Source organism: Perca fluviatilis, chromosome 19, assembly GCF_010015445.1.
Source record: "Perca fluviatilis chromosome 19, GENO_Pfluv_1.0, whole genome shotgun sequence".
NCBI classification, from domain to species: Eukaryota; Metazoa; Chordata; class Actinopteri; order Perciformes; family Percidae; genus Perca; species Perca fluviatilis.
Window position 1 is genome coordinate 18,206,585 of NC_053130.1, and position 13,280 is coordinate 18,219,864.

The following is a 13,280-nucleotide window of genomic DNA, read 5'->3' on the forward strand; positions in this document are numbered from 1 at the left end:
TGGTGATCTCAGCTCACTGCGGTTTGAATGTGAAACTAGACTAACAATGTGGTAATATGGAGGGGAAATGGAGAAACAGCGAATGATCCTTCTCTCCTTGGCCCCAGGTTCATCTGGGGAGATATTGATTGAGGAGCCCCGGCACAGCAAATGATAGGCCGAATAAAACCTTTTGCCAGGAATGATCACTCATTAAATGAGGTATGAGGTAGAGGGAACAACGCAGAGATAGCCACTCCCAGCGGAGAGAAAGAGAGAAAGTAAGAGTAGAGCAGTGAGAGACAAGTGGAATAAAAACAACAAAGCCTGCCTGAGAGATAGAAAGCCCCAGAGAGAAATAAGAGGGAAACAGTGACACAGAGCCACCAGCCTACCGGAGCAGCGGAACTTCTTGCTCTTGATCTGTCCAATACGTTTGTTTGCGAGTCGGCGAGGGCTGGCACAGCGGGCGCCGCTGGTCTCGATGGGGTTGGAGCGCAGGTAGTCTGCCAGCCACTTCAGATTACAATCACAAATAAAAGGGTTCTGGGCCAGGTGACTGGAGAACAGAGAGGGAGGGGGGATTGGAAAGAAGGGGAACAGGTCAGACTTACTACAGACTCTCATCTGGAACCCTAGAAACATAACAATAAAAATGCTTTATTTAAAATGCATTTAAATCATAGTGTATTGACTTTATGTTAAACCAAATCATAATGACATGATCTTATCATGTCTGTCTGTAACTTCTTTAATGCTGTAAAATGTTTGAATGTCCAAATTAATGATTATGGGCAAACTGTACTCCAAAAAAATAGTTACTGAAGTTCTACAAGTTTGGTCCCGTATAATGCATCATATATATTTAATATTTAATACATATAATTATTTTTTTATGTGATTTCTGCATAGATTTGATACATTGTGATGCACTCAGTTAACTTCATGAACATTTTGGAGGCAGTAGTTTGTGCTACTGATGAATCATATTGCGTCTAGTCTCGCAATGCCAGACCTTCCTCCACAGTGCTGCGGAGGAGGATCTGGCTAGTCCACACAGCATTCCGGGATGGGAAAAAAACGTGCTCTGGTTTATTGGCATTTCTTTAAACCAATCACAATCGTCATGGGCGGCACTAGGCGCCGGACAGAGCAATGGTGCCTCTGCAAATGGGAAGGAACTTGTTTTGGTGTACGTTCAAAGGTTGTTTAAGTCGTGCAACAGAAAACTCAGATTGGACAGGTAGTTTAGCTAGCTGTCTCGATTTACCCTGCAGAGATCTGAGGAGCAGTTAACCATAGTCCTCATAAATCCACTGGAGTTTAAAATGCCAACACAAAGAACACGGAAGGTGATGGACATCTGGCCGAAATGAGGGACCTCCGGGGGAATTTCTGACGGCACCTGAACAATCCCCGAAATGAAACGTTGTTGATATGGTCTATATTGTGTCATACAGAAAGATGTTTCCAATGTGTGGTCAATAAATGGGGTTGACATAAGATTAGAAACACCACTCAGTATAATGCAATACAAAGGACCACAAACTACAGCATCCAAAAATGACCATAAAAATGAATCAACATTTCTAAAACATTACTTAATTTTAAAGAGTGTGTGCTGTCATCCAAATTATGTAGTCAATTTAGATGACCAGAAACTGGGGGAAGGCATTTATTTTTACCCCTTTTCCAGAATGCAGGCAAAAGACTGAGACCCTTAAACCATGTGCCCCTGATGCCTATGTGTGTGTGTGTGTGTGTGTGTGTGTGTGTGTGGTGAGCCAAGGGGCAGCGCTATCCATCATCTTCAACAGGTGTCTTAATGTCTTGTATTTGTATACATGTATGAAAATGTCATGCGGTTTGTTTCAGACATGATAGACGCCACAGTGTGGGGTCTGTATTGATAACAGTGTGTGGTTTGCCTTGTTTATCGGAACAAAACAAAAAAGGAGACATTCATTTAACCGAATTGGTGCTGTCTGGGTAACGGTGGTGGAAAGAGAGGGTGTGGTGTGTGCTGTTTTTGATCTCGATCTGGCCGCAGAAGCTGTGTGTGTTCGCGTGTTTGTGAAGATGATAGATTTACTCTTCTCTCCACCTCATGATTCCATTCCTGTGTTATTACACAGACCTGCGAGTAAACAACTCCTGTGTTGGCTCATGTTTTATGGTGACGGATCAGTATGTGTCGGAGCGTGTGCAGCAGCATGTTCATATGTGCGTGTTTGACTCACAGGGTCTGTATAGCTCGTAGTGAAGTGAAGGTGCCCTTGGCAAGGGTTTGGATCTTGTTGTCGTAGAGCGATAGCAGCGAGAGATTCTGCAGGTCCTGAAAGGCGTTGGCACGAACGCAGTGAATCTTATTGGCATTCAGCAACCTGAGAGAAGGGGGAAGAAGGGGGAAACAAAGAGGGAGGAAGGAAGAAGGAGGGAAGAAGGAAAAGAGGGAGGGAAGCAGCTTGTCAGAGTTTCTTTATGCATTAATTCATTATGCATTCCATCTAAAAAAATATGCACAGGTACAAAGTTAATTTGAAGGTTATGACTCCTTGACTGAGTGGGAGTAAAGGATGCCTGGTATTCAGTATATGTCTGCAGTGTATCAGCAGAGTGGCTGTGTGCATGTGTGTGTGTTCTGCTTACAACAGTTGCAGGGCGTAGAGGCCGTCAAACACCCCCTTGGGCAGGTCGGTGATCTTATTTCCATACAGCACGCTAGGAAAGACAACAACAGACACTTGCTTAAGACACGGGAAATGACAACAGGGTGGATATTTATGCACATGCACACGCACAAACTCGGCTCGGGGCCACTTACAGGGAGTTGAGGGAGCGCAGGCCCTGGAAGGCATCAGGAGCTATCTCTGAGATCTGGTTGTTGCTAAGGTCTCTGTGTTGAAGAAGAAGACCAGAGAATTAGGAAATTTAGGTTTTGGGAAAAAGTCATTTTCTTGTGGGAGGTATGACCCCACTGTCACCAGGGTGTCACCCTCATAGGAAGGTGGGGTGGATGTAAGGGCCTCTGCATGTTGATGGCAAGCAGTTGCAAATGTAGCAAATGTAGTGTGAGCTGGATAAAGATGAGTTCCAGCTCTTTCCCATATTTGATGGTGCGTCCCTTCAAGGGATTTGATGAAATGGAGCGGGCTAGAGTCTTGTAGCCAATCAAAACATTTGCTTGTATTATTTGTGGCCTATCCAGAGGCACTGTGTTGTATCATGGTGAGTGTTTGTGAGTAAAAATGGGGTGCAGGGCCGAAATCCAAAGCGAAATACAGTAGACTGCCTCTGAACATAGCTGTTGTTAATAGGATCCACAGGCCTCTCCCCACAGGATAACCACTAAGCCTGTGTGTCTATGTGTTTATGTGTCTGTGGGTGTGTGTGTGTGTAAGTAAATGCAACAGTAAATGAGGAACAGTGGGGCAGAAAGAGAGAAAGACAAATGGAGAGAGAGACAGAGAAAGAGAGAGAGAGAGAGAAAGAGAGAGAGAGAGAGAGAGAGAGAGAGAGAGAGAGAGAGAGAGAGAGTTAATGGAGTATGTGGACTGAACTCCAGTCGACTGGATACCTTTGAAGGAAAATCATCATGTGGTGAAGAAGAGAGATATCTTCTCATTTGGGGGTAAGAGTTAAATAAGTAACCATTTGTCTTCTTGCAAAGGACTAAGGTTTCCTGGAAATGAAAACATGGCGAAGGAGCCAACATCTGCACTGGTGTGTGTCTGTAAACTCAGACACTGGTGTGTTTATGCATGTGTCGGTGTGTGACGGCGGGTACTGCTTCCCTGTCTTAAGGAGCGGTTCATGTGTAGGTCAGCCAAACTGGGACAAGGTGAAAGAGAATGTGTGTGGTTGGCATTTACTGGGAGAGAAGGACAGGCAGCGTCAGGAAAGGCATTGCACACATACCTCTACAAATAAACAAACAAATACACACACGTGTTACACACATGCGCAGAAGCCTATACCTTATTTTAACTTTCCTATGTTATATAAAAGAATTTTCCATACATAGTAAATCAGAAACACACACCACTAAATATAAAACATATATATGAACATCTGCAGAGCCTGACCCAGGAGAGTGAACATATTCATTATGATGTATCGATGCTGTCTACACACAGTGTATATTGAGGGTGTTGGACAGGCTGGGCCAGTGAGGGCACAAAGCCAGCTGAATCAACAGAGGCACTGAGGGTCAACACAGACATGCGGCCATGCATTGTTGTTGCTAAATGCAGAATCAGCAGCAGCAACAACAGTAGCAGGTCATGTCTGTTTGGAAGACCAGATGGAAGAGAGCAACACATTGTCACTGCCATTTAATCTGGTTTGTACACGTCTTATGAAAACCACAACAGTTTGTATCATATCTAATGAAAATAATAATATTGCAAACCACTATTTTTCTGTTTCTGGCTCAGTTTGGGGAGGGGGTTAAACTTGGACAGTTTCCATTTACTTAATTTATTTATGTTAAAAAAAATTATTATTTCCTGTGAGATTAGAGTCAAGGGCTCTACAATGAGATAGCAGCTGCCCAATGCAGAGTACAGTTTATTTAATCTGGTTTGTACATGTATTACATATGAAAACATCTATTTCCTTTTGGTTTCTATATAATCTATAAAAACAGAAGTGTATATCATATTTATTAAAAAGAAATAAGCCTTTTTCTGTAATGTTTCAAACTTACTGTAACACATTCAGTTTAAAGGTTTTCTTTACTCGATCAGAAACCTGACCGAGTTGATCCACACAATTGTTGTATAAATAAATATTAATTTCGCTTGAGATTTGGAGCTACAATTAGACAGCAGTTGCTCCAGTCTGTCAGCTGCTCTGTATTCACCTCATTTGAACTTTAAACTGTTTCGATGATAAAACAGTGAGGAATCCTTTAAGAAGAGCAGAGAAACTCCCTGCCCTTCCGTTTCCTTCGTTTCTGCTGCTACGTCGGTCAGGCCTGGTGGTGTTGGAGTTATGGGTTTGGCTGACTGGTGTGTACTGGTTGGGTGACCGGACAGCAAAACCACACAGTCTCAGCTACCATCCAGTCACTGTTCACTCCCTGAGAGAGTGAAGCCTCAGCCCTCATCCCAGCCGCAGTTTACAGTTTGCCCACGCAGGCACAACACACACACACACACACACACACACACACACACACACACACACACACACACACACACACACACACACACACACACACACACACACACACACACACACACACACACACACACACACACAGACTGGACACAACACTAGCCAGGGGAATACCAGTGTGCAGCAATGAAAGATGAGAACTGTTATTATGCTCATGTAGCATCTGAGTGCTTGCTTTCCATGCCACCCCAAGTCTGAGAACAAGAATATGTTCTTTAGGCACAGACAAAATAAATACTTCATGCTCTTTAGGAGTGGAATGAGAAGACTGCCAAATGTCGCTTCTTTTTCCAGCCCTCAACTCCTTGTTCTCATCTGTATTATTTAGCCCTGAGGTGAGTGTACTGCTGTACTTACATCCTACGCAGTTTCTTGTAGGGAGAGAAGGCTCCAGGAGGAACAGACTTAATCCCATTCTGCTCCAGACGTCTGGAGAAAAGAGGAGAACAGAGGAGAAAAGAGAAGAGGAGATGGAGATACCATCAGTTAACTAAACAATAGACTTCTCCGTGGCAACATATTTGAGTAATCCTCCCATTACCTCTGACCTATGGTGATTGGCCTGATTATATTAGCGGAGATCTATACCCCAGCTGTAATAGGTCCAGGCATGTTGGAGTCATAACATCCTCAGAACCAATAAACAGTCTGAATACTAAAGTGCTGTGAAAAAGGACTGGAGGGGAAAAGGTTCCGTTTTGGGTTTGTGTGAGGGTGTTAAGGCCTTCAACCAAAAGTAATATTTCTTCTTGGTATAACATTTACAATTTCCAGCACTTATGTTCTCATATGAGATCCTGAAATCAATAATGATCTCACTTGTTCTTGTAAAATGTGTCTTTATCCTCTGGGCGTCTGCAAAGTGTCCACTGAAACCTTTGCAGTGCGGTGAAATATGACTTCTTTTAGTTTACTTTTTCCAGTGAGCCTAAGAGCTGCTGAAGCAAAAACGTTGACAAGAAAAATGTCTCATTATAAAAATATATAACTAAAACTAAAGAATGAAGTGAACACACAGACAAACATACAATTGGTTATTTAGAACAGAGCAGTCACAAACTCTAATGAGTCTCAGATGGTCTTGGGGAACCAGACATCACTAAAGCCCATTAGTGTGGGCATGCATGCCTGTGTGTTTCAGGCCGACTGCTACTTAGGACCCAGCTCAGTCCCAGACCAATTCCCTGGTGTATCTGGCAGAGGGCTGTTTATCTGCAGGTCACTTCACAGCTTTTAAAACTGTCCTTAACAGGGCTTAGCCGGGCCCGGAGGGAGCCAGCTGTGGGCCTGTCTGATTGTCCTACCATACTGCCTCCCAGCAGAGGAACTGGCTGTATAAGAGGAGGCATGGGCCTGTGCAAGGTGTGGTAGTCCAGTGGCTGTGACGGAATCTAAAGATCATTAAAATGCTATTTGTCACCACAGGAAAATGAGAAATATTTAAAGATCTGCAAAACTCCTTGGCAAACAGAACATTGTTGATATATTTAACCATCACTATCTTAAGTATGTGACTTCTTGACTCAGGGCCATTTCCACATGATTTAATTATTCTATTAGAGACATGTCAGATTTATTACATGCCTCTTAGGCCTTCTGCTATGTTTATGTCTATTCATGGGGGGGTAAATGTTTTGTTAGACATTCGCCACAGCCACCTAACAGTAGTTGAGTTTCCAGATTTTTCAATCAGGAATCTTTTCCCTTTAAAGAAGTGGGTAGGAGCGATATAGGAGCGTAATTGACATTCTTAGGATAGCAGTGATTCCAGACCACAGATTCCTGCGGTGTCCATGCTCTTTATGTCTGTTTTTGTCTGCCTGTCCCAATGTGTCCGTGGATTTACAGCAGAGTGACAGCGCTGTGGTTCCTTTGCCCTCACCATGCGGCTGAGTGCTGGGCCAAGTGGCTTTAGCGCCTTCTCTCATCAACCAGTCTGTCTGACTGGTCCAAACCAGTCTGGCACTCTACATGCTGTTTGCATGTGTTTCAGCATCTACATGCTGTGGTACTCCGGTGTGTGTCAGCATATGACAAAACCTTCTGAGCCAGACAAGGGCACACAATGCTGTCTGACAACTTTTTAGCACTCTCGTTTGTGGCTCCTCACAGATCGATATGTGCAAGCAACTTAATCCCTCCAATCAACAAAGGAGCTCCTTCGTCCAATCAGAAGAGAAAAAAGAAACAATCTCTCAGAGTCGCCTTCGGACGGACAATCAATGGTTCCAATCCAATTTGTCAGGCACAACATTTGTGTCTGTGAGGTGGTGTTTGTGTCAGCCCAATCAATGGTCCTCATCCTTTTCATTAGGGTCTGAGCATGGTTTTCATTAAGGGGAAACACATTAGGCCTTTGGGTATTCACCCAGTGCGTGCGTGATTCAGAAATGGATGGCAGGACCGCAGCAGCGGATAAAAGGCGGGGGGGATTTTTATGGCAGAGTTCAGTCATTGCAGACAGAGACCATGGTGCATAATAATCTGTTGTGGTAGTGTTTAGGCTAACTGGGCCTGGTCTCACAAGAGAGGAGTACAGAAACCAGCTCACATCCCAAAAGCTGTAAACACAACACTGGCATTCATTAGGGGAGAGCAGGGCAGGGAGGTTGCAGTTCTCCGATTTGAACATAATGAGAGCAGCATGTGTGTGTTTGTGTGTGTATGTGAGTTTCCGAGTGCCTCATTAACAAGGCATTAGGCTGGCCTTGATACCCAGCAGCCCGCCTTGCTGTAACTGAAACTGGTTTTATAATGAACTTCAAGCACAGATCAAACCTGCTGCACCAAATTACTGAGTGGAGCCCCCAATCCCTTTTTATTCCTACACCGCTGATCTCTCCTAAAGCCTGTCTGTGGTGCTTTGGTAAGCCAGGAAAGACGGAGATGTGGAGAAAAAAATTAAGAAAGAAGGAGAAAGAGTAAAGGAATGAGTGTTGTGGGAATAAAACCTGTAAGGTAAGGCTCTGATGGGCAGGACAAGAGGAATGCCCATGATGTAAAGCAGTGTTTCACTCTGGTCTTGTAAACGATGAATCAGAACATACTGTAGTAGAGTTTATTAGCAGGATGCCGTTAAACACCAATTAGTTGTGAAGGGCAGGGAGACTTTTAAAATGTCTTTACTCATCTGCTCTGCAGAGAGAATCTACTGTCTATAAAACCTGTGCATGGTAGAGCTATCTTTCAGCCATGTCCCTGTTCTACCATTAGTGCTGCTTGCTGGTTATTGGGCTCATAGATCAAATCAGTCTCTACAAGATACTCCACTTGTGGAACATTACAACTGGAGGGCATGGCGAAGAGGTCTAACCCACACGGCAAAAACTGAGAGGCAAGGGTGAGGCTGAATTATTTACATCTGCAACGTCAATATGCAGCATGTGTGAAAACTTTTAAATGATTTAAAATGCCTCAATATTTCTTGGGTGGTCATTCAATTAGATAAGAACACACAGAAGTTCATGTCCAAATTAGGAAATTGAGCACACCACTGCACTAAAAATGGGTCAGGGTTGTTGGGGAACATGGGATCTGTGACTTCCATATAACTGGGTATTTATAAACAGACCCCATTGGGAGGAGGAGACCTAGAAACTTGCTGTGTCCTCCTAACTACACACATGCTCCTTGGAAGAACATGCAATGCGAACGCTGGCTTTCTCTCTTCATCCTCCCTTTTTCTCACTGCGCATAAATCACGGTGTGGCTGTACCATTTCATGCCGACTTCTGCCGGAGGCATTAAACCCCTGATAAAGAGAGTAAAAGCACTACCTTGAAAAGTCTAGCTGTGCATTCCTGGGAATTACGGTAGACTGATAGCATGTGGGCTGTAAACAGTTAATTCCCAGACAGATGTTGGAGGACTGATAAACTAAGGGAAGGATGATAGCAAAACGCTCGCATGCGGTTCACAGCCATCTGAGCCGATAAGAGCATGCAGCCTCAGTTTTAAGTCTGCACTAAGTCTGCATGTGTATCAGTGTACATAAATGGATGGATGTCTCCCTGTCAGATGATGCATGGTGAGAAAAGCAAGCTAGAACAGCATATGTACATAAAACATGCATGTTTAAATCCTCTCAGCCCTGTTAGAACCCAGCATGAGCACACACAGACAGATACAAATGGAAACACATACACATCTTTAATGCGCACACACAAACAAATGCCCTTCAGTGCCATGCTACAAAGAACAATGCAGCTGTAGGTCTGCTGCTCAGATTGCACTGACTGTGCTGAAACATTGAAACTGTCTCAAATTGACAGATCCAAGTAGTTCTCATGGTCATCTGCTGTATCAGATCGACACTGAGCTGTACATGATTGATAGCAAATGTTGATTTGTGAAAAAAATGCATAACTTTTGCATCTAAACTTATCTGCAAATCTATCATTTAAAAAAATAAATAAATTGCCCTTAAAAACATATTTTAATATATATTATATTTATATATATATATATATATATATATATATATATATATATATATATATATATATATATATATATATATTTTAACCTGTGGTGACACTACTTATTGCAGTTAACATGTATTGTGCTTACATCTCAGCCATGGTGTCAGGCAGGTTGGCTGGGATGGCGGTGAGACCTTTCCCTCTACAATCCACGATGTTGTTACTGCAGGTACACATGGCGGGGCAAGAGCCTCCGCCGATGCTGCACGGCTGAGGGCTGGAAGAGTCCTGGTGACCTGAAGCGAAACAGAGAGAAGAAGAAAAAAAACTACATAAGTAGTGAAACAGGAGGAAAATGTGATTGAGAAAAGAGGAATATGCAGCTCATACAGGAGGAAAATGTGATTGAGAAAAGAGGAATATGCAGCTCATACAGGTGTGAGCATATGTGGATATGGTTGGTTTCAATGAGAGCAACACGACTCTCAGCAGGATTACAGGGTGAGATTGTTAGCCGGAAGATTTGTGCGCTGACATGGAGCAGCTCCTGCACTCATGTGGAGCTCAAACTCTTCCGCAGCTGTTCATGTCATCAACCCTTTGTGCTTTATAAAGTGAATTGCAAATGAACACACATTCCCAGGGATGTTGTGACATTGAGAAAAAGAAATAAAACATCCTACTCTTGACTTTATTGTAAAGCTGTACATCCTTGAGAAACTAGGTTATCTATCAAAGGAGTGCCACAGTATATTGAGAGGAGAATAAAGACATAAATAATAGAGTTGGAGCGGTGATTGAAGGCCTCCCAATAACAACCATTGATCTCTCTGCAAATTTTCCTCCCGTGTCTGCAATCTCTGGGTGGAATTGATGCCATTCTGCACATTCAGCTATACAACCCCCCTCCTCTTCACTTCCATTTGTTCTAAAACACTTCAACTTTTAAATTTACATACAGAGCACACAACCCATCACGCTGTCTCTAGATACCTGTTCAAATAACTGCAGCACCGCAACGATATGGTGAAGATCGGGCGCTTGCACTGCCAGTATGAAATGTTTGGTATGTGTGTGTGTGTGTGTGTGTGTGTGTGTGTGGATGTGTGAGCCTAACCCAGATAAAATGAATAAAACAGACTTTTAAATGGCCTCATTTACACAGCATTACTAATCCGAGTTTCAAACCATGAATATTTGATTACCTTCCTATCTATCACTCAGCTTGTGTGGAAAATGTTGGCGAGAGAGAGAGAGTGAAGTGGAGATAGAGATTCAGGGAGAGGAAGACAGAGTGAGTGATGATGGAAGTCAGTGAAAGAGAAAGCACAGTGATCAAAACTGCACTCCCTAAAACAGAAAGAAAGATCGCTGCCAAACATTATGCTTTACCATGAAATTACTGGCTCTAGCTCTTGGACCATAAACCAATAAGTAATGTTTAAGGTCAGACTTCATGTATCCGGCCAATCAAAATCAATTACCTGAAGGGACGAGATGCCTTGACAGATCAGGTAAACACAACAAATAGCATCAAGAACATGAATCAACACTCGCACAGTCGCTCAACCTACGTGATCTGAGGCCCTGTGATCTGGAATGGCAAAGCTTTGACAGATCTGGGATCAGGTATAGGGCAGAGAAGAACTCCCTTCTGATCTAACATGGCATATTTGACAGGCCTGGGATCAGGGAGAGTGCAGAGCACAGCTGGAGCGGCCTTAACAATGACAGCTCTCTGACAGGTATACTTGAGGTGAAGCTGTTTGATGTACGCTCGTCCCCTGTTCCTCCTGCTGCTGTTTTCCCCATTATCTCTTTCCCATCCACCATCTCTACCACTCTATTCCCATCCCATTTCCCTTGTTTTATTTGCTTCCACCTTTCTATCACTCTCCCCTCCTCCAGCTGCTCTTTTGGCTCTCTCTCACTCCTCTTAGCATCCTCATTTTCAGCCTCTCCACTCCCGTACCTCTGCCAATGACTGTCACCGCAAACCATTACCTCCTGTCCATTTGCTCGCAAGTCTTTATATTTTACCTCACTCCACCTCATTTCTCTCATCATTTCAAAATGTTATCACTGGCTTCTCCCCATTTGTCTCTTTCCTCAAATCCCCTGCCGCACAACAGTTGGGTTCACCAGCTCTCTCACTTTTGTCCCTCTTTATACACTCATTTCTTCCCTGTTTCCCACTAGAGGAGTTGTATTTTATTCCACACCTTGAAGCAATTCATTACTCACTGCTCATTTCAAACACAATATTTTTACTTCATTTATTATTCCCTGGAAGCAGTAATTCAGAGCAATAGTCATTAATTTTATGTCATATAACCCTCAAAGCTGCTTCTAACTTTTAGTTACTTCGCCTGTAAATTATAAAGAGGGTTTAGGTATAAATGTTTTGCTCAATAAAATAACAGTGGAGGCAATTGAGACAAAAACTAAAGTTTCTCTAATCTAAAAAAGAGTCAGAGGATTATGAGTAATTAGAATAAAAAAAGCTTTGGCCCATCATTTTCACTTATTATTTCAACGAGATACAGATCTTCACCCAGATTTAAAGTCTTCTTGCAGTAATATTGTTTGTTTCCTGCTGTTCACCTGTTTAAACTAAACAGGATCATTATGTTGTGAGAAAAGCTCAGAAACCGCCTCTGGTTATAGAAACCTCTAAGTAATAAAAAATTAAATTAAAAATTAAAAGTGTTTGCTCTGCAGATGTTATTTTGAAAATCCAATTTTTACACAGATTCATATTTGTAATATATTAATATATGTTTGGCTATTTTTTAATCATTAAGTAAAGATTGCTTTAAAAATAATGAACTGAAACAACGAAAGGACGTTTGTTTTGAAGAACTGCTCATTCTGAAAACACAAAATGGAGACTTATGTTTTACTATGTTGTACTGTTTGAATGCTGTATCTAATAAAATATATGGGAAAAAAAATAAAAAAATAATGAGCCATAGATTGGATTAGGTGTTGGATTCTTAAACTTTAATTGGATTTTTTAGATCAATGAGAAAAGACTGCCTGGAAAAATACATTATTCCTCAAAGTGAAGCAGTAACTATGTTACTCTGCTCATTTCTAAAATTTACAATATTGTGAGGTGTCCCTGCCAAATACTGGGAGTGATAGTCGTTGAGTCAAAATACTGAGAGCGCTGCAGAATATCATCATAATTTGCAACAACTACGCACTGTACCCCATTTTCCTTCTCCTGCCTCTCACAACAACAACATGCCTCTCTTTTTCCCTCTTCCTCTCTTCCAACTGAGCGCCACCCCGCCCCAAATCCCCGGCAGGTGGCCTGGCCTGGTCACAGCACAGACTACGTACACAAGTATATGTGTGTGTATGTGTGTGCCAGCAAGCCAGTCCCTAATGAGTCCTTCACTGGGAGTTCAACTTCTGGTCACTCTTCCACTCTACGAAAGAAACTGGGAGTATGTTTTTGTGTGTGTAAATGCATGAACGTGTATTTATGCACAGAAAGGCAGAAATACACATCAATAGATTTTGTTTCATCTTATTGTTTGTCTTGCCTAAAGAGAATGACCATTCACTATTGAGAGTCACAGCGAACCAATCAATCTACTTCAGTTTTCTTTACAAACTCTTACATGTTAAGGAAGCTAATATCAGGTCAACCTCAACTTTCTGTATCTGTGTCCTACCAGACCCCAAAGT

At 42.5% G+C, this 13,280-nt stretch overlaps 1 protein-coding gene across 4 annotated transcripts in view; it reads right to left on the reverse strand.

Moving 5' to 3' along the window:
• The window catches only part of slit1a (slit homolog 1a (Drosophila)), an 86,620-nt gene that overhangs the window by 19,866 nt on the left and 53,474 nt on the right, over positions 1–13,280 (reverse strand). For all 4 annotated transcript variants that reach the window (XM_039783213.1, XM_039783211.1, XM_039783210.1 and 1 more), the window contains exons 9-14: positions 9,730–9,877; positions 5,518–5,589; positions 2,804–2,875; positions 2,629–2,700; positions 2,220–2,363; positions 375–538 (exon numbers count right to left, since the gene is read on the reverse strand). In XM_039783213.1, coding sequence (XP_039639147.1) covers positions 375–538; positions 2,220–2,363; positions 2,629–2,700; positions 2,804–2,875; positions 5,518–5,589; positions 9,730–9,877 — 672 coding nt within the window. The remainder of the gene's footprint in view (positions 1–374; positions 539–2,219; positions 2,364–2,628; positions 2,701–2,803; positions 2,876–5,517; positions 5,590–9,729; positions 9,878–13,280) is intronic.